This window comes from Clupea harengus, chromosome 14, assembly GCF_900700415.2.
Source record: "Clupea harengus chromosome 14, Ch_v2.0.2, whole genome shotgun sequence".
NCBI classification, from domain to species: Eukaryota; Metazoa; Chordata; class Actinopteri; order Clupeiformes; family Clupeidae; genus Clupea; species Clupea harengus.
In genome coordinates, this window is record NC_045165.1 from 20,146,013 (window position 1) to 20,167,113 (window position 21,101).

Consider the following 21,101-nt stretch of genomic DNA (forward strand, 5'->3'; position numbering starts at 1 on the left):
AGACTAGAGAATAAGACTCCATATCACTCTGCATCTTTTGCAATAAATCATGATCAACAGACCAAGTGGTGTGTTTTTTTAAAGGGTACATTTCACAAAAACATACAAGTCAATACAAATTTTTTTTTTTTTTAATTCAATTATTTTATGACTGTAAAAAGGGACATTACAAAAATGACAAAACACAGATTACAAACATACAAACCAAAGATTTATCAAAACCGTATACCAAATTCAAATGGATATAAAAACCTCTATCTTACACCAGTCATTCTTATCTTACATCTATCATTTTAGTTTTGAATGATTTACCACTAGTAAATCTCCAGCACCTTCAAGCCCCTGACATGAGATATTCCACAACATGAGTCAAACATCACAAGAGGAAAAACCTGCAGTATAACAAAGTGTGCTTGGCCACCCAGGGGCTGCATTTGTATAAAAGAACACACCTGAAGAACGTTACTAGAATGCAAAAAGCCAAATAAGTTATTTGTAGCGGTGTGTTTAGTTTTTGCTGAAGGCAAATGCGGAGAGTTTGGCGGAAGTGTCCAGAGGTTTCTTTTTCTTCGCACTGGCCTCCTCTCGCTGCTGATCTTCACCTTCATCCTCTCGCCCCTCACCCTCCTCTCGTTTTCTCTTCTTCACGTCCCCCACGTCTCCTTTCGCTCTCTCCGTCCAGGACTAGAGGAAAGAGAGAGAGAGGGTTAAGACATCGAACAGCCTCAGCAGCCACGAAATGTTTGAAATGGCATTTATTTATCAATTTCACGTGCTTACACGCACGCACGCACACGCGCTGGTGGTGAGTCATCGCAACCGAGGCGTACACACACACACGCATCTGAGCCCACGCTTTCCACGGTTCTCCTTGTTTCTGTGATGCCCTCAACCCCCCACCCCCAGCTTCAGGCCACGTCCTCCTCATTAGCATAAGATCAATGGATGATACCCACCGCGCACACACACGCGCACACACACACACACACACACACACACACACACACACACACACACACAGAATGGGTTCCCAAGCAACAGGCATTCCACTCCACACACACCCTCACATACAAACACACCCCCTCCCGGCCTCATCCTCTCTGGAGTACCATTCTGCTCGTGGCTGAGTGGCCTTTTAGGTGCCGGGTCACGAACACCTCCTTCAAATATACACACACACAAACACGTTTCTCCTGTGGCGCACACATGCCAGTGAGCTATGAGGAGGGCACACACACACACAAACACACACACACACACGCACAAATCTGATATGATAATTACCATTCAGGCAAGATAACTACCATCCTGACACTGATGCTGAGAAAGAGCATCCAGATGATTCACGTTAAAGAGACAGAGACGCTAATATAGATTAGTCACCACAGGCCAGCCACAGCTTCCCCACTACCGTCACCGCACTACATCAGCCCGAAATAACATTTCACTACTTCACATCGGCTCCATCTCACTTCTCTGAATCACTGCTTTGATTCTGCCATCACCAGCTGCCTTCAGCTGCACACAACTAACTATTCTTGGACCAATCTAATGGTTGCCACATGAGGGAACGCATGTAAGGGGGAGAAAATCACACAGAATTTAAAATCGGGCGCAGGTGTGTAATCTGAGTCATATTACATTTTTCAAAGCAGAATGTGCTGATAATTAGAACGACACGTGAACAGTCTCAACGGGCAAGTGAAACGCTTCATAGATCCAGACAAACAAAGATACATATACACACACATACAACCAGGTAGACACAGACACCAGTCATACCAATACATTCTCATAAATACAAAGAAAGGTGAATAGCCTTAATGATTAAGGAACAGACTTAATTAGTCCCTCCAGGATCTTGCAAATCAAGAGTTTGCTGTGATTGTTGCAGTTACTGAATTTGTGGCAGAAATTCTCAATTTGGTTGTAAAATTGCAGTGATTTTGTGTTAAATAAAATAAAATTCCAAATAATGCAGAAATGTTTTTTTTTAAATATATTTAAGTAATAAGAGAAAATTTCAACTTGAATTAACATACATTTACAAAAATCGTAAGATCGCAAAATCCTGGAGGGAATGCTCAAGACACAGACACACAAAAACACACGCACAAACACAGGAAGACACACCAGCTAAAATAAAGAAAGAAAGAAAGAAAGAAAGAAAGAATAGTGTACCATCTTTACTAATGAGCAAGACAGAATGAGAGCGTACACACACACACACACACACACACACACACACACACACACACACACAGCCCCTCACCAATCTCTCCTCCGCAGATAAGGTCCTGAAGCGCCCCATGGCCTCTTTAATGACTGCGGTCTCCTCCATGTCTGGATCATCAGCCAGGATGCTCTTACGGTTCTCCTCCAGCCACAGCTGGAAGCCCGTCTTTGGCCTACAGATGGAGGAACAGGACACACACACACACACACACACACACGTTAGGGTTTACAGCAACAGCATGCAGCAATTTTCTGAGGAATGTTTTATAGGCAACTAGTTTTGATATCTTCTTCAAATTAATTCAGTCATTGTATGTAGGGTTCCCACCCATTGTCATCAACAAAATTACAAAACTTGTCCATGACTTTTCAAAGACCCTTAACAAAATGTCTATGACCTTTCATAGCCCACAAGTAGGCTACACATCCATTTTCCATCGCTTTTGTAAAAGGCTAGAAGTCATTAAGTGGAAACTGCACCATGCTGCAGACATTCGCACTATGCAACCAACATCATCCATGGAAGAGTATAATAATACATTAGACCATCATGAAATGTGACACGATCAGATTTCAGTACTTTTTTCAAAACCTTCAATGAGTTCATTGATTTCTAGGACTTGCACCATGCAGTCCAGCGGTCAGGGACAGACTAGCTTGTAAAAATGAAAGAAAAGCTTTCACAGCACATTGTTGAATATATTGGCACAAGTCTCTAGTTAGCATGCTTCGATCAATGCAGGCTGCACTGTTATTGGAATGGGCAAGATTTCTGTATGCCTTTTAGGCAGTAATCTCACTAGGCCAAAACTCCTTACTGTTGCTTTAACTTCCACTACAAAACATTGGTTTCTTCTCTGATTAAATTAATACTGATACACTAGCTACTAACTACATTTATTTTGTGCTTTAAAAAATATATACAGTATATATACAACCTGACATAGCTGATGTTTCTAAACTCTACTTTCTAGCCGCTTTTGAATTCTATGATCACAGAAGTTGCATTTTCATTCAACATACATTTATTTATTCAAAAATCAGCCGCTTTTACGTAAAAGCAACTTGCCGTATAGTGAAGGTATGCACACAGACAGACAGACAGAGAGACAGACAGACACGCTTCTGTTTGTTTTCTCCAGAAAGTCAAACCCATAACCTGGGGGTTGTTGGCACTCCGCCAGGTGGCCTACAGGTGAGCTCAGAGCATAACAGCACTGATGTGAGGGGTTACAGTTCCGCTGAGGACAGGTTTCTAATCTCTCTTACACACATCACTGTCTGACCAACAGTCTCCTGATATAGGTCAACCACAAAAACACACAGGGCCTTTTTACAGGGACAGACAGCGGTTCAGGATCTAGACATAGTGGAAGCCTAATGGACTGCCTTAACAGTGCCTTCATAGTAGTTTATTCCAAATATATAACTAATGACTCTCTCTTAGCAATATTGAGCAGACTATGCAAGGTACATATAGGCTGCTGATGGCTAAATTAAATAATTTATATTATATTTATTTATTTTTCCAATGATGCTTACAAAGTGGGGTCATCTAATTTGTTTGCGTTTGGTCACTACATGGTGTGTGTGTGTGTGTGTGTGTGTGTGTGTGTGTGTGTAGCCCCATTCTTTACCTGCGGTTCTCCTGGTTGTCCCCAGCAGAATGAGGTGGTGTGGCATCCTCCGCCTGCTTCAGTCTCTCCGTAGCGGGCTCCTTCTCTTTCTCCTTCTCCTTCTCATCCTTCTTCTTACTCACAGACCTGGAGCTCATCTGCAGCAGTGTGGCCTGGGTCTTACACAGACAGAATGGAGGCGTTTAGGGTCATCCATCCATCCTCACACAGTGCCTTTACATGCACATAACAGAGCGGCCAGCTTACTGACCAGCTTTATGGACGCCCAGGCTATTTGTCATGTAGTTTAGGGAGCCGAGTATGAAACCCAGCGCCGATGTAAGATCAGCTAAAGTGTCTCTGTCCTGTGCAATGATCTTCCCCCTCCTGTCCCTCTGTGGGAAGCTAAAGGTTCTCGGTCAGCATTCCCACCCATTTCCATTGACAACATTTCAAAACTTTTCCATGACTTTTCAAGGACACTTGAACAATCTCTGTGACCTTTCACAACCTACATGTACACAAAATTGTATCCATTACGCCACAGGTTGGGCCTAATTATTGAATAGAAAATTAAACAACGATCTTTTCCATTGCATTTCAATTAAGGCTAGTTAGGCTATGTCAAAGTCAAGTGGAAACAGCCTCACACTGCAGAAATATTATCCATGGAAGAATAGAACACAATAGTTAATTACATTACACCTACATACGACAAAAATCTAATTTAATGAACAGTACTAACCACTGTACTTCAACTGGTAGAGCAAGGAGCTGTCGGCATCAAAGTAATGGGCCTGAGTCAGCGAGTAAACATGGTGATCAAATGTACACCTTAGCTCTACAGTACGACATGTAACTTTGCCCAAATGAGTAAATGCAAAGAAAGTGATTGCATATGAATGTGAAAGTAACCACAAAGCCATGCCTCTTAACCACTAAACACACGGACGTGGAAAGACTGTACTCACTCCAGGTCCTCATAATGGAATGAAAGTCAAAGACAGGGTGCTAGCAAGCAGTCTACATCATCTTAGTAACATTTAGACAAAGCTACTGTGTTCTATGCATGTCAAAGAAGTGTTCACTCCAGAGTGTTCTAGGGCAGTCCTGTCGGTACCTTAGACTTGGGCCTGGGAACTAAGGGTTTCAGCACGAGCGCTTTGTTCTGCTTGGACCCCGTGGTGGCCGACGCTGCGGGCTTGCGATTGGACATCGTCATGGTATCCAGAACGTTCCCTGCCCGGCCAGCGGGCGAGGCTGATTGCTTGACTGGCCCAGACACCTGCAGAGACACAGAGACGAGTGAATGAATCACACAAGGATTCAGCGATTCCTCTGAATAAATGTAAATGAGTAATGCATTATACTGCATCAACAAGACAAGACGACAAACAGGAGCTTATAGATATTATAATATTTGAGTTCAGATAATATAAGGGCACATTCTAGTTAGATACACTTCACGTTATGCTAGGTGGTTTGTTGGATTTAAAACAATGCATACACTCCATTACACTCGCATGAAGAGAGATCTGACTTTTAAAGTGGTGATCTCTCACTTGACTGCAGTAATCTCTAAATGCTATTCCAACATCTTTTTGACAGTTTACCTTGAAAGGATTCACTCTTCCGTCCTTGCTTACTGTAGAAACTATAAAAAAGCAAATCAATTTGGGCACATTAATGGTGCATGTACATTATGTTATACAGCATGTTGTATAATGGTTAGTAAGTATGTGAAAAACTACAAAGCGTACGTATAACAATGCTGAATACACACCAGGTTTAGGAGAGGCTTTCTCTGGGGATGCTGGTCCCTTCTTGAAGGGGTTCAAACCTGGGAAAAAAAAAAAAAAAAAAAAAAAAAAAAAAAAAAACCACATTCCATTGAGGTGGACCACATGCAAATTACATGACTCACGACACAAATATTTCCAGTGTACAATGATGCAACATCATTCGAGTGAAGCTAACAACTATTAAGCACCCATTGAGGAAATCACAGTGGTGAGAAGTTTCAGGCTGTAATAAGAAACAATCTCAGGTGCATGATGGGAAAGAACCTGGTGGGCTTACGTGGCTTCCTGCTCTCTGCTGCTTCCTCAGCCTCCATCTGCTCGTCCTGAGTCTCTTCTTCCTCCTCCTCCTCCACCTCCTCCTCCTCCTCCTCGTGTCTGTTCTGCTGTGGTGTTCGGCTGTTGCTCTGCCTCGCTCCTCTCCACTCCTCACTACTGTGTCTGTACCTGCAGAGGTCAAAAGGTCAACAGTTTCCCCAGGTGAACAATACAGCTTTCAGGTTCAAAACCACATAATACCCACCACAACTTAATGTTATAATATATGCACAGATTCAGAAGCTCTGCAAAATGCATACGAACACAAACTCCTCATAAATATCCCTGTATGGTCATGCATGTAACATGTCGCTAGCTGTAACGCTTGCTGTTGGGTATACCAATGACTCTTAGCCTTGCCTCTAGGACAGCATATTCAGCTTGCATACTACTGCATGCCGTATGCCACTCTGAATTTTGGGGTCACATCCCTTTGCGTCCAGACATTCAAATGCAACTTCAAGTGTCGTGTCTTTTCTTTAAGATTTGAAAACCCCTGGCCATTTACCCCAAGTTGGGAGTGGTGTGGTGTGGCTCCTCCTCTTCCTCCTCCTGCTGCTCCTGATTGGCCTTCTCCAGGGCGAGCTCGCTGAGGCGTTGGGCCAGCGCCATGCGTCTGGAGCGCGAGGCATAACGGATGGCCAGCGTCACCACGCTCTGAGTCATCATCTCCGCCAGCTCCACACAGCGGAACTCACGCTCCAGCTTACATGACAGCTGAGGACACACACACACACACACACACACACACACACACACGTATACAGGGTTTTTCCTGGGTCAAAATGGGTCTTCGGTGCTCCAAAAAAAAATTTGCGCGCTGCGCGCGCAGTCTGTGTTACCATGTCACCTGGTAGCTTACATTTTACCATTTCATAAATAATGAGGATATGCTTCAGGAAATCATTTTGCTTCCACTTTAGATTCAAATAGATTGACAATAGTCCAAGCCCCATGGTGCTATCATGTATGGTTCAAAGATTATTAAGGTTTACCTCTTTACATATATATGCAAACTACTGAAATGTATATCAATAGAATCTAGAACTAACCAGTGGTCAGAAATGGAACACACAAATTATGAAAATCAAGTTTATCTATTATTACTATTCATTTTTATTATACAAACCTACATACCATTATTTTTGTTTTTATTATTAAAACTGTCCACAAATATGTTTAATAGTGTGTTTAACTTCTATTGGCCCACCGATGGAGGCTGCGTTGGAAATCAAACTTTTGTCAGCATTTTGAGTGGACATTTCATTTGCATTTGTACAGGTGTATTCGTGCACGTCGGGCTGGCCCTCGCAGCGGAACGACAGTTTACAACCGCACCGGTTTATCAATGATAATATTAATTCGAGATGCAACACAAATATATCCGCTCTCCTCCGAACGAGCTGAGCTTTCATTGATAAACCAATGCGGTTGTCTGCCTCTCCCGAGGACCCGCGGTCTACAGGTACTCGTTCAAACGGGTAAACAAATCAAATAATACCCTACACCTGTGTAGGTCCTCAACATAGCAGATTCTGTAATACATTGAAAGCCATGAATACTGAAAATGGAATGTTATGCTCAAAATCACCGCCGACTGATGAAGTCAGGATCCATACGCAAGTTGAGTGATTGGCAGTTGGCCGCTCTGTCCATTCGCGCACCTCACAGTTGCGTATTGTTCAGACAAAAAGACACGCTTATCAACTCGATTACTATTGATCAAAACAGAACGAGGTTTCGGCTGTAGCCTATACTTGAAACATACTATTGAGACCATATTCGAACATGCATTGCACGCGTGATGAAGGCGCATCCCACCACCTGAGCAAAATAATTCATATCTATAAATAACAGGTCACCTTTATTTTTTTAACCAGATTTGTAAACAGGTCGCGATCAATATTTTGCAGTACAATAGGCTACCTTGGTTAAAAATCAAATTACGGTAGATGCATGCTAGCATTGCGCTAAATAATTAGACAGCTAACATTAATTAGTGGTGTTAACATAAAGTCAGTTATTGTATATGGCATTAATATTATTCTAAAACACCTTCACTAGTGGTTTTAACCAGATTTGTAAGCAGGTTGTAAACAACATTTTTGAAGTGCCTTGGTTTAAAACAGCTAAAAGCTAGCTACATTAAGTTGCTTGCTCAAATCTCAAATTCAAACCAAGTATTCTCTAAACTGGCAAGCTTGGAGCAGCCTCTTTTCAATGATTGGCTCAGGGGGTGGGAGGTGGGACAAGCTGCTGCCTTGAAGTCGACGGTAAGGGCTCAAAACACCATTAAGCTGAATTGCGCCATGAATGACAGCTTTTTTTTTATTTATTTTTTATCGCGGACTTTTTTTGGTGCCTTAGGCGCTCGGGATTTGTTGTAGGCGCTCGGGAAAACGGCTTAGGCGCGCGCCCAAATTTTCTCTATGCAGGAAAAACCCTGGTATAGATCACAATATAAGTACATAAACATGGCGTATTACATATTATTTTGAAACAGTATACATAACTATATGTATACCAGTCTTTATGCATAAAGTAGATTTTATATACACAAGAAAAACATTTCTGTGCTTAGAAGACTTGTTATTGCAAACAAAATGGAACACGTCATTTCCGCAGCAGGCCAGCTCAACATCTGTGATGCCCAATTCAGAATTTAAAACCCACTTAGAATACAAGAGCAACAAACCAGACACAGGTCTGAATGAATTTACAACACGCAGACACACACACAGAGCCACACACACAGCCACACACACAGCCACACACACACAGCCACAGCCACAGGTGGACTCACAGCGAACATCTTCATGAGTAGCTCCTGTTGCTCCTTCTGGGCCTGGTTCTGGCCGTCCTCGTCTATCTCATAGCCGCTCGACGCCAGGAAGCTGTGATGGTTCTGGAAGATCACCGAGCGCCAGTACTGCTCCTGGAGTCACACAGGAACACACACACACACGCCATAAACTTCAATGGTACAGATAATACCTAGACTATCCTGGAGGCAGTGATGTTGATGTCAAACCATGGCAAAATAAGAGCATATATCTGCTTTAACCCCTATAACACGGATGGTCCTCTACAGGTATAATAAAGAGGGTGCATGTGTTGTGTATCCATAGAGGACTGGCTGAAGAGGGGTATTTCTGCAGTCAGTGGAAGTGCTGTGAGGAGCATGCAAGTACACGTGTGTGTGTGTGTGTGTGTGTGTGTGTGTGTGTGTGTGTGTGTGTGTGTGTGCACAATGGCGTGTGAGTATCTTTGCGTGTGTGTGTGTGTGTGTGTGTGTGTGTGTGTGTGAGAGAGTGTGTGCGTGTGTGTGTGTGTGTGTGTAATGGCATGTGAATGTCTGTGTGTGTGTGTGTACCTCCATCTGGCCCTTCTCTGTGGTGGTCTGACACAGGGGCAGTTTAAAGGGCAGGATGGCCACTGCAGGGCGGGGCAGAGTTGGGGGGTATCGAGAGCCTTTACAGGGGATACATCTGCAGCACGGGAGAAGAGTGTGAGAGAGAAGAGAGATGGTGGTCATGATGATGATGATGATGATGATGATGATGATGATGATGAAAAGGCACACAGACACAGACCCCCAGACAAAAGAGGAACAAAACAACAACAGGAGGGACAGAAACAAAGAGAGAACAAGACTAGTATGACAAGTGTGCAAGAGGGATTAACATAACACAAGAGAAACACAGTGTGTGTGTGTGCGCGTGTGTGCGTGTGTGTGTGCGCGCGAGTGCGCGCACAAATGGGTACATGTGAATGGCCTGACCTGAGCTGCTGGGGATTCTCGTGTATGCCTACCACCCAGTAGTGGTCGGACTTGCCCTTGCAGTGTTCCCTGGTGTTGCACACGGGGGCCCACGTGTTGCCCAGGGACCGATTTAGCAGTCGCACCACTCCCTCTGAGTCAATACAGCATGGGGTTCCTGCAAAGACACACCTATTATTACACCTGTTTTAACACACTCACACACACACAAACACGCTCCCGTTGACACACACGCACGCATGCATGTATGTATGCTTGCACGCACAAGGTTTAGGCGTGGTGTTCTTTTGTTTCAAGCCCTCGGCTTTCCCATTAATCATGTCCCTCTCAGGCTGTCTTATCTGTTATGATAACGTGATGATCACGTTATGTAACGTATGTATGCTTTATCATGCACTACAAATGAGGACATAACCGTACGCACACCAAGCACAGAGGATTTCAAGGAGCTGATTTCAAGTGAAACTGACTAATAGAGCATTTAATCTGATCCCACACAAAAAGGCAGCCATCTTCCCTTCCGCACACCTGCCCAGCAACCTTAATGGAGGAGCAATGACAGCAGAGGTGACAGGAAGAGCAAAGAGAGGCGTGCCGCTCCACTCTGGTGTGATGACAACAGGCAGGAAGTGGAGGGGAAATGATGCGATAAACAAGTCATAAAAAAAATGTAAAACCTGTGTGAGAACAGAGAGAGAGAGAGAGGTTTGGTGATTTGACCTGATGCAACAGTGGCAGGGAGGATAGAACACGCCACCAGGAATAAATGAGAGAGAATAGCAGAGTACCAGCAGGGTCTGACAGCAAAGCATTAGAAAACAAGGATATGAAAAAGAAATGGAAGATTTCATGCAAAGAAAGAAAGACCAAAACAGAAAGTGGAGTGGAGGTGTATAGAAGGGTTACTGGAGGTGTGTGTAGAGGAGGTGTGTGTAGAGGGATGAGGGGGGGTGTGTGTAGAGGGGGTGTGTGTAGAGGAGGTGTGTGTAGAGGAGGTGTGTGTAGAGGAGGTGTGTGTAGAGGGATGAGGGGGGGTGTGTGTAGAGGGGGTGTGTGTAGAGGAGGTGTGTGTAGAGGGGGTGTGTGTAGAGGAGGTGTGTGTAGAGGAGGTGTGTGTAGAGGAGGTGTGTGTAGAGGGGGTGTGTGTAGAGGAGGTGTGTACAGAGAGGAGGTGTGTACAGAGAGGAGGTGTGTACAGAGAGGAGGTGTACACGGAGGGCAGGTGTGTGTAGAGGAGGTGTGTGTAGAGGAGGTGTGTGTAGAGGAGGTGTGTACAGAGAGGAGGTGTGTAGAGAGGAGGTGTGTAGAGAGGAGGTGTGTACAGAGAGGAGGTGTGTACAGAGAGGAGGTGTGTACAGAGAGGAGGTGTAAACGGAGGGCAGGTGTGTGTAGAGGAGGTGTGTGTAGAGGAGGTGTGTGTAGAGGAGGTGTGTGTAGAGGGGGTGTGTGTAGAGGGGGTGTGTGTAGAGGGATGAGGAGAGGTGTGTGTAGAGGAGGTGTGTGTAGAGGAGGTGCGTACAGAGAGGAGGTGTACACGGAGGGCAGGTGTGTGTAGAGGGGAGAGGGGAAGTGTGGAGGTGTGCTGGTCCCTGAGTGACGTACCCTCTGCGCTGAAGCCAAGCCAGGCCAGGTAAGACTTGCGGGAGAGGGGGAGGGGCTCCCCATGGATCACCTGCCTTCTGCGCCGCCCCAACTGGAGCAGCTGCACACCCAGAGACTGCTCCCCGTCAAAGCCCGTACCTGAGGGGGGGCACACACAGGCACACACACACACACACACACACTTCATTTAATTCGTGTTTAAAATAGTAAAAAACGTTATTTCCCCTGAACATGTTTTTTGAGGGGGGGTGGGTTTGGAGATCCCAGAAATGTCTGACAGATATGAAAGTATGGTACCTGCATGTTTAACAACCCCACGTCCTGCTTTACAGTAGAAACATATAGATCTGTGACAGATTGATACACATTTGTGTTTGATCCATGTGTGGATGCCTACCTCTGTGGTAGGCTATGATGAGCTGCTCCCCGTGCCCCGCCATGCACACCACCGGTCCGGGTAGGCTGAACACCTCCTTCTGGACGCCCCCGATGGAGAAGAGGCGCACCAGGAGGCCACTGGTGGCTACGGCTCCCCAGCCCTGACCCAGGCACACCGCCAGGGCGTCCTCCCCCTTGGGCAGGTCCACCATCCACTCCTTACTGGTGTCCCAGGAGGAGAAGTGCAGACACTGGAGCTTACTGCACAGGCAGAGGAGAGGAGAGGAGAGGAGAGAAAGAGAGAGCGAGAGAGAGAAAAGGTTGAAAGAATGAAAGAGCGGTCATGAATCATAGCTGCCAGCACAGTAGACGGACACGGTTCTGGCGGTCCTGCTCCCTTGGCAGGACTAAAACTGCATTAGAGATACTGAGAGCAGTTAGCAAAGACACATAGGTTTAATATCTAAGGGACACAGAAATGTACAAGTAGATCTGCTCAATACTTGTCGACTGGTAGAGTAAGGTACCACCGCATAGGTTCACATGCGGTGGCACCTTACTTTACCAGTCGACAAGTATTGAGCAGATCTACTTGTACATTTCTGTACTTTTACTTTTTATATTCAGCGTCTACACATACAGATGGAAAAATGCATATTCGTACAATACTGTAACGCATTTTGGATAAAAGCATCTGCTAACTGACTAAATGTAAAATCATGAGAATAAGAGACAGCAAGAGAAGGACAGAATAAGCAGACAGAAAAACAAGAGAAACAAATATTGAGAAGACGGAACAAGCCCAAGAAAAACAGAAAGGGAAACGGAAAATTGAGGGCAAGACAGAGAGACAGTAGACTGCATGACTAACATTCCCCTGGCCTGTTTAGGTTTATTAGCAGCAATCCCTCTAGGTCAACACAAGATGTTTTAGATGGATCCACTATAGACGCTTTGATAAGCCAGCCCTGGCAAAAGCAGATGTATTAGTCTGACCTCCCCTTCCAGGTTTATTGTTAGGGGTTTATTTGGCAGCCATTTCTAGGCTTTTATTGGTTGAATTGGCAGGACCTCACCTGGCAAGCTCGTCGGTGCTTTCGCAGGCCAGCAGCACAGCCTCCTGGGATAGGTCAGCCACGTAGTGCCCGAGTGAGTTGGTCAGGTGCATGGCGTGGTGGATGGCCGTGTCGTGGAACTCCACGTCGATGGCATTGTCCTGCTCATCGTTGTAGCCGCGCACGATCCCCACGGAGTTCCACATCTAACACATGGCAGGTGCCCAAGAGAACAACACCGTTAGTGTTAAACCACTAGTGCAGCAGGCAGTGTTACTGTTAAACCACTAGTGCAGCAGGCAGTGTTAGTGTTAACCCACTAGTGCACCAGGCAGTGTTAACCCACTAGTGCACCAGGCAGTGTTAACCCACTAGTGCACCAGGCAGTGTTAACCCACTAGTGCACCAGGCAGTGTTTGAGCAGATGCGCTACTGACACGGACCTCCATGCTACCTTTCAGAGCAAGGCTGCAGTCAAACAGACTTTTTTGTTTAGGTAGGTTCCTAACCGAGTTAACTGACCCGGATGTGTCTAAGTGGCAGCCATGATAAGAGCTGGTCAAATTCGAAATGGTAAGCTCCAATGCTTCGTTTCTTATCTCCTTTAGCATAGGAGCATCCTTCACGAAAGGAAAGGAGATAATGCTGACCCACAAAACAACCGATCAACACGATCCACGTCAATAGCATCCGCTTTCGCATAACTACGTAGCCTAGAAGAGGTGAAAGTGCAGTCGGATTCTCTTAGGAAAAGACAACCACAGTGCTAAGTCCTTATGAATTCTTCTTCGGATCTTTCCTTGACCTCATGACGTTTTCCATCAAGGTCAAGTAAAAGTGGTAAAAAAAAAAAAGACAATAGGACGTACTATCCGACCGCAGCCCAGGTCTCCAGTCTAAATAGCTTACTGAGGGTGCTTACTGGCAGAGGCAGCTTATTGATTTCTTTAAATCAATCTTGTTTTTACACTTCTTGTTTGGGATGGATCTAACAACACACTTGAAACCCTCAATAATATGCCTTTCATACAGTAATCATACCATCATACAGTAGAATCCACTAAATTGTGCAGAGAGACATTTACAACTCTAGCAGCCCACACTATATCAGTACTTCTGTTTCATGGGAACAAACCCTACAGTGCTACTACTTCTGCTGCTGCTGCTAGAAATGCACACACAAGCTTTATAAACACTCCACACAAATGTAGAAATCAGCATAATTATGGACAGACTTGAGGAACAAGTGAGCAGCTTCCTGATTATTATTATTATTATTATTATTATTATTATTATTATTATTATTTTATCCCCCCCTAAATCAGGCTTAAGGTGAAAACCAGGACCTCTATAAAAGAAGATTCCCTAGCCCACGCCCCAGAATAGTGAGAATGTGGACAGATCAAATCCATCATTCATTTCTCTAGTAGGCCATGTTATGCTCTTGGTGATTTATAAACAAGAAGCCCGTGTGAGTGTGAGGCTGCTGCTGTGGTGACCTCACCATGAAGCGGTGCATGAGATGGGCAGGGGTGGAGCCGGCCTGGAAGGGCCTCTGTGGGGGGGTGGGCATGGGGCCCTCGTACACCGGCCTTGGCACCATCGCGGGCACCTTAGGCACGATGGCGCTGCTGGCATCGTCGGCGGCATCATACTTGTCCAGGTTGACGGACCCTGCATCTGGTGAACACAGCGGGTTTTAAAGGAAGTCTTCAGGAGATCATATGGCCAAATAGATTTATGACCACTTCTTATTTCACTGCAGTTTACCCACTGAAGAAAGCAATGTTATTTGACCAAATAAAGATGGTGACACTAAAGAATGTTTTGACAACGGAAGTTTAGTGAATAACCTCTCTGTCTTAGTCAGTAATACGTGACTGAACTATCTGCTATATTTGAATGAGCAATACGTCAATGGGAAAGATGACATCAATACAAACGATTCTCCTTCACACTGCAACCAACAGGGTGCTTTTGACTCTTTGAAAGTGTCTCCTAGGTGATGACCTCACACCTTGGGAGTTGTCGTCGTCCAGGAAGCTGCTCCTGTGGCGAGGTCGGCCCGTGGCAGGCATGAGGTCATCGTCGTCGTCATCTTCGTCCTCACCAACAGCACTCTTCTTCGCGGGCGATCGAGACTCAGTCGCCTCTTCATCGAGGAACTGGTTGTCATCCTCGTCAAACAGGTCATCGTAGTCCTTTGTCTCCTTGCTCTCCTTAGCCTGTTTACCCCAAGATACAGCATTCAACCTCAGTACTCAAATATAATACATATTATCAAGTCGGTCGACAAAACAGGCATGGGTAAGTGCTCTAATGAAGGACTGGATATTTCAGACCTCTGTTTCTATAAAGTGCCTTGATGTAGCGAATATCATTTAGCAGAAACTTTGATTTAAAACGGACAGTGCAGGATATTGAAATATATCGAGATATAGATACATACCCATGTCTATCCATCAATCAACACTATATCTGCATATCAGTGTATAGGGGCTGGCATATTCTAAGGCCTCTGTCCTGGGCTGGGCCCACCCCCAACCTGACCTTTCAACCCCGTGCTTAGGTTCAATCTTCATACAGGAAAATGAGTCGACCCGACTGACCTTGAGGCTCTTGGTGGGCTGTGCCGCAGCAGCAGAAGCGGTCGCAAGCCCGTCCAGCAGGCCGAGGCAGCCCTCTGTGTCCGTGTAAGCTATCTGCCCCCCAGAGGGGTGCCACGCCATCCCACACACCGTGTAGCCCTTCTCGTGTTTCTGCCTGTGGGAGAAAAAACCCAAGACTACAAGTTTACATGTGAATGACACTCACAGCACACACAAATGCAACAAAAAAATCTATGGCATCGACTCACAACACACAGAAATATACACAAAAACCAATTACACAGGCTGCATGAGACCCAGATTCACAACACACACACGGAGAAAAAAAAAAACAACAATGGCATAATCTGAGTACCAGAACACAGTAGACATGTTTTAGAGCAACAAAATTAGGCAACATTTCCCTAAAAGCGAGTGAAAGCAAGGGCAAATATTTCAGACCTATCATGTTTCAGAATTGCCATGTCTTTTTCAAATGGGTTCAGATATATCGTTGCTGCCCTGAAAGATGCCTGCTGTACCAGTCTAATGCCATACCTCTCTAAACACAGCTTTGTCTCCACATCCCAAACGCACAGGTACCCTCCAACGGTGGCCGCTGCCAAGAAGCGTCCACAGGGGGACCAGATGATGACGTTTATGGCCTGATGGAAGATGGGGCGGGGAGTATGGTTAGAAATGTCAACGGGCACTTGTAAAATTACCACAGGCCGCACTCATTACCGGTTTTCCAGTCATAAACACCCACTCATTGCGGTGGCGTATTCCCGTTAATCTGCATGTCTAAAAGGGCACCGGGCCGAGCAAACGAACCCACAGATGGATGAAAGAAAGGAAAAAAAAAAAAAGAAACAAAAGAAACAAAAGAGCGGACAAAAGAAGCCCGGCAGCTCCCGCCCACCTGTGTGATGAAATCATCGGCGAGGGAGCTAACGTGGCTCCAGGTGTTCCTCTCATAAAGATGGACGCTGGTTTCCACGGGGACCGCCAGGAGCTGTGAAGGAGGAGGAGGAGGAGACTGAGAGCATGAGGTTGAGAAGTTCCAGAGCCTTCTGACTGACTTGTGATGCTGATTGAAACAGACATCTCACGTCCTGCTCTAGAGCCCTGTTTAAAGCGCAACTGCCCAGAGCTGGCTGCCTGCTGTGCCTTCACAAGAATGAATTACACTGACACAAGCAGAGCAATGGAGCGGCCGCCCTACAGAGCCAGAACAGTAAACATGAAGGCCCATGAATGGTGACATTTCCTGATGTGTGTTCTTGGGCTCTACTAAAGAGGATACTGCACGCCCCAGTACTGTCTTGTGATCTTCTAACATGGCTATAATGGGTATTTTCTAAATGAGCAAAATGTATGTACACCAGTTTGTACATTTTTGTTGATTATTTCAAGTCTGCATCTGCAATACTTTAAGGCATGTTCTCCCTGTAAATGTTAGAGGCCTGAAGCCAATGAAACTACAAACACTAATAAACACTATTTGATGCCTTGTCACTCAAGCATAATGCGTTACATAGTAGTGAGTATTGTCCACACACCTTCCCGGACTGGGGCTGCCAGGCAAGTCGACACAGAGACTTGGCATTTGTGACATCACTGGACTTCTGGAGGATGTCCCAGCTGGTCACTTGGACCTTACAAAGGAAGTAAAAGGGCAGAGGGGAAAAAAAAAAAAACATCTTCAGGTTTTTGACTGACAGATCTAGGAAACAATGTTCACCACCAAAATGCAAACGTACATGACATGTGTGAAGCTTTATATGAGCAGTACATTTCATAAATGATCACATGTTCCATAAACATTCATGTGTGACCTCATCTCCTTACCTGCTCATCAATGTTCCACACAACCACTGATCCATCACAGCTAGATGAAGCCTAAAAATGGGACATCAAAGTGTGAGAAGAAGAATTTTTTTTTTTTTTTCTAATCTCCAAAACAGCCATCGTATTACCCAGAAAACATTTACGTCTGTACTGGGGTATGCATACAAAGGACTTTTTTGGCATTGACAGTTACATAAAAAGAGTCGTATCCATCACTGCAGGGACACTGGTCAATACACCCATGTTTAATTAAGTAACTTCTAGGGCACTCTCTTACCAGGAACTCCTCTTTGGGGTCAAAGTTCACACTGAGAACAGGAGCCTCATGTCCTCTAAGGGTCTTCTGCTGACCGCTGTCTGCTACCTCCACTACCTTCACCAGGAAGTCACTGCAAGGATGACCGAGAGAGAGGTTTAACACTCCTTTATTAAACCAATGTCCAAGTCTCTCACACAATTACACTACTAAAACACATAAAACATTAAAACCTCCAATCGACACAAGAGAGAGAAGAAAGAGATGAGGAGGTGGGGATTAAGAGAGAGAGAGAGAGAGAGAGAGAGAGAGAGAGAGAGAGAGAGAGAGAGAGAGAGAGAGAGAGAGAGAGAAGACTAGCACATTGATTTCAGATTTCGATCACTTCCTCACGGGCCCAAACTCATACTGGAGATGTGGATCTCAGAGGAGCCTCAGAGGGAAATGATAAAAACTCATTTCCTAAATATATAGAGGGGGGAAAAAATCAAATAACCTGTTACAGGCCTCAGCTGCCTGTGTGTTTCAAATCAATATTCAAACAGACTTTGAGTGTGATCAATCCGGAGACACGACTGCGAGCTGCCCCCGATTCTGTGCAGCGACAACCGTTTAAAGCAAAATCGATGCCTTCTGCAAAATGTCATTCACCTGCCTCCAAGATGGACTATAAAACAATCAACAGCTTTAACAAGGAGAACCGGAGCACTTCCGTCCAGAAAAAGGCACGTCAGTAGCCCATGACAAACCAGATAAATATTTAAAGAGCTCTATTTCAGAGGCACATGCTCCAATTCAAAATGTCATTCCTCTAGCACGCATGTGAAATATGCTAGAAATAATGAGGTAAGGCCATGAAAGAGGATTTCTACTATCACAATGGAGCAGCGAGTTGTGGACATACCACAGTCCATAAGACACAAACTGATTATTCAACACATAGTGTAAGACCAAATGTGTAATCAAAAGCCCTGAAGAACCATATGATCTCAAAAGGAACTAGATTATGATAGTACTGCAATATTGTTGTTTTAACAATATTTGAATATGATCCACACGTTTAGCACAGCAGAGTGTAAATGATGCATCAGTTGTGAGTGTGATCAATGAATAAATAAAAGAATACATTTGTCAAAGGAGATAATACAGTTCCCCCGGTACCTGGAGCCGGCAGCCACTCGGGTGCCGCTGTGGTTGAAAGCGACATGATTGGCATTTGTGGTGAAACGGGTGAGTATGCCATCGGGGTCCCCATCAGGAAAAGTGTGGATCTGCACTGTATTGTTGGACACCGCGGTGACCAACTTCCCATTCTGTACAGGAAAGGTAATTTAGTAGGATGACTATGGATAATATAAGTAGAAGTTTGTCGCACCAAAACAAATAACTATTATGGTCATCATAGTTCTATACCTTAAAGATTATGATTATTAAGACTATTTTCGCAATTTTCCAGAAAAACAATGCAATTCAAACAGTTTTGGGTAATTCAAACAGCTTAACAATTCAATACAAAGAATACAATCTCTAGATTTCACACAATGTACAACAATTAAGGCAATACAGTTCCATCATCACTGCAAAATTGCATCCATTTGACAGAATGTAATTAATAGCATTAATTGTCTTTCTGAAATTCATCCTGTAATCATTCCAGTCACTGCCAGCCTCAATCAAAATAGTAACCCAACACCAGTACCATAATGCAACACGGTAATGACAGCATGATGTAATACATGGATGATGAGAACACAGTTCAGCACTGCAGAAATATCCATCATCTAAAAGCAATTACGCATAAAATGTAGGTCATTTAAAAGACAAGTATATGTACACCCATTAGTGCTACGTGCATGACAGTTGCTGATTAACTTCTCCATTACCTTGAGGGTTAGAGAGTAGGCCTTCTCTCCAACATTTATTGATTTGGGGTCGTCATCATCCAGGCTCTCCCAGATACGGACATCGCCATCGCTTCCGCAGGTGAGGATGCACCTGGGGAGGGTAAAACGATCAGAGGCCCCGACAGAACATGCCTGTCACACAAGTGTGCGAAGATAACGAGCTGTGTTCAAACCCGCTAGATATTAGGCGGTTATTACTTACTTTCCTTGCTCATCGAAGCAGACATCGGTGTGGCCTTCCGAATGGCCGTAGCGCATAGGCTTTCGTTCGCAAGGCATGGCACCTCGGTTCTCAGAGTCAGCAGTCAGCGGCTGGTAGAGGAAACGAAATACCTTCATTCAGAACAATTTGCTAAAACGCTTCTTTGAACGACCACTGCAACTCCACCACAACAAGACAAGTTAATTGACGTACGTTTACTAGCTACTGATGTTTCACCCTTTGTTGACAAGCATTTTGTCATACTAGCTACTCGATAAACGTTAGCTTACCAGCCAGTTACAAGTAACGTTAGTTTGACACAAATAGACAATATAATGACCAAAATAAAAACCTCTCCAACAACCAAATTAAAGTTTGATCTCAGGGAAAACTTCACTCAAGTAATGACATAACTACCTAACCATCCGTCAAGCGAGTCACACGAGAGCAAAATCAAAATTTGAGGCTTTAGGCACAGCTAACAACTAATCCAACATAAGGTAACGTTTGTTAGCTAGTCAAATCAAATAGCTTATACTTGCAGTTGCAGACTACACAAAAGTATCTTACTGTTACTGCTGTTGCCGCAAATTAAGTCTTGTCTTTGGACGTTACATGTCAGAAAAAACTAATTTATTAAATTTCCTAGCTGTACTTACTGGGTTGGCGGCAATTCTGAAAGTACAACTTTTGTTGAATTCATCTCCCGCGCTGTAAGCAGTGACGTTGCCGGATAGGAGGAAACCTAGGATCTGATTGGGGGAAATGCCACAGGTGGTACCGCCCATATATTTGTCACTGTGGCCCAGCTGAATGTAAAACTGGTAACGTGAAATTGATACAATGTGCAAGTGAAATGAAACAAAGCAGAGCACAAGTACATAGTTAGACCAATGAAAACACCTAAATAGTAACCAGTGTATTTGTGTGCTTTCCATATTAGAACAATACGCCTCGGTCGGGGTCAATTATAATTTATAAATAGATGCTCTTGGTCTCATTCCGCCTCTGATATTCTCTTCTAAGGTTTCCCGTCATGAAAGACAGACACCGTCCAGTCTACTTTGTGGTTGAACAGAGAGAGAGAGAGAGAGAGAGAGAGACGCATGGCTCTGTTTGTAATCTGATATGGGGGAAAGCAGTCCTGTTTTGAATATCACTGCAAAGAAATCTAATAGTCCCGTCCTCAGTGTCTGTCTGCAGTCCAATGAGGCTGTTAACGCAGTTACCTCTGGTGTAGACAGTGGTAGTAAATTGTCTTCCCGTTGTATGCAAAATAACAAATAACATCAGTTTCTAGATCTGTGCCTCTCATCCTGATATCAGCTGATTTTAGACCTGATCTGGCTTTGATTTGGTTGCAGATGGATCCAGCGTCTGTTGTAGCCTACTCTTCCTTGCAAAGATATTGATACCAGTCAGTATCAGACAAATTTGAAATGAAGCTGTGTAATAATCAATTAATCATGAGATGTGAATATTATGTACATTTTGATGTGTCTGCAGGTCAATTATT

The 21,101-nt window shown here is 44.5% G+C and overlaps 1 protein-coding gene across 2 annotated transcripts; it reads right to left on the reverse strand.

Annotated features, from left to right (window-relative positions):
* Positions 1-139: 139 nt before the first annotated feature.
* On the reverse strand, positions 140-20,348 carry wdhd1 (WD repeat and HMG-box DNA binding protein 1). Of its 2 annotated transcripts, none has more exons than XM_031580797.2 (26): positions 20,245-20,348; positions 19,586-19,695; positions 19,363-19,474; positions 18,641-18,792; positions 17,501-17,612; positions 17,224-17,274; positions 16,935-17,030; positions 16,295-16,387; positions 15,931-16,037; positions 15,394-15,547; positions 14,802-15,009; positions 14,289-14,464; positions 12,806-12,990; positions 11,749-11,990; positions 11,352-11,489; positions 9,750-9,906; positions 9,342-9,456; positions 8,772-8,903; positions 6,477-6,685; positions 5,931-6,097; positions 5,635-5,691; positions 5,465-5,505; positions 4,972-5,136; positions 3,873-4,030; positions 2,273-2,408; positions 140-684 (listed from the first exon to the last, which is right to left on the reverse strand). In XM_031580797.2, exons 2-26 carry the CDS (start codon positions 19,660-19,662, stop codon positions 508-510), a joined length of 3,417 nt encoding a protein of 1,138 aa, XP_031436657.1. In that variant the 5' UTR covers positions 19,663-19,695; positions 20,245-20,348; the 3' UTR covers positions 140-507. The 2 variants fall into 2 exon arrangements, with proteins under 2 accessions (XP_031436657.1, XP_031436658.1); XM_031580798.2 differs by lacking the exon at positions 20,245-20,348 and adding an exon at positions 20,156-20,244.
* Between the last annotated feature and the right edge of the window lie 753 nt (positions 20,349-21,101).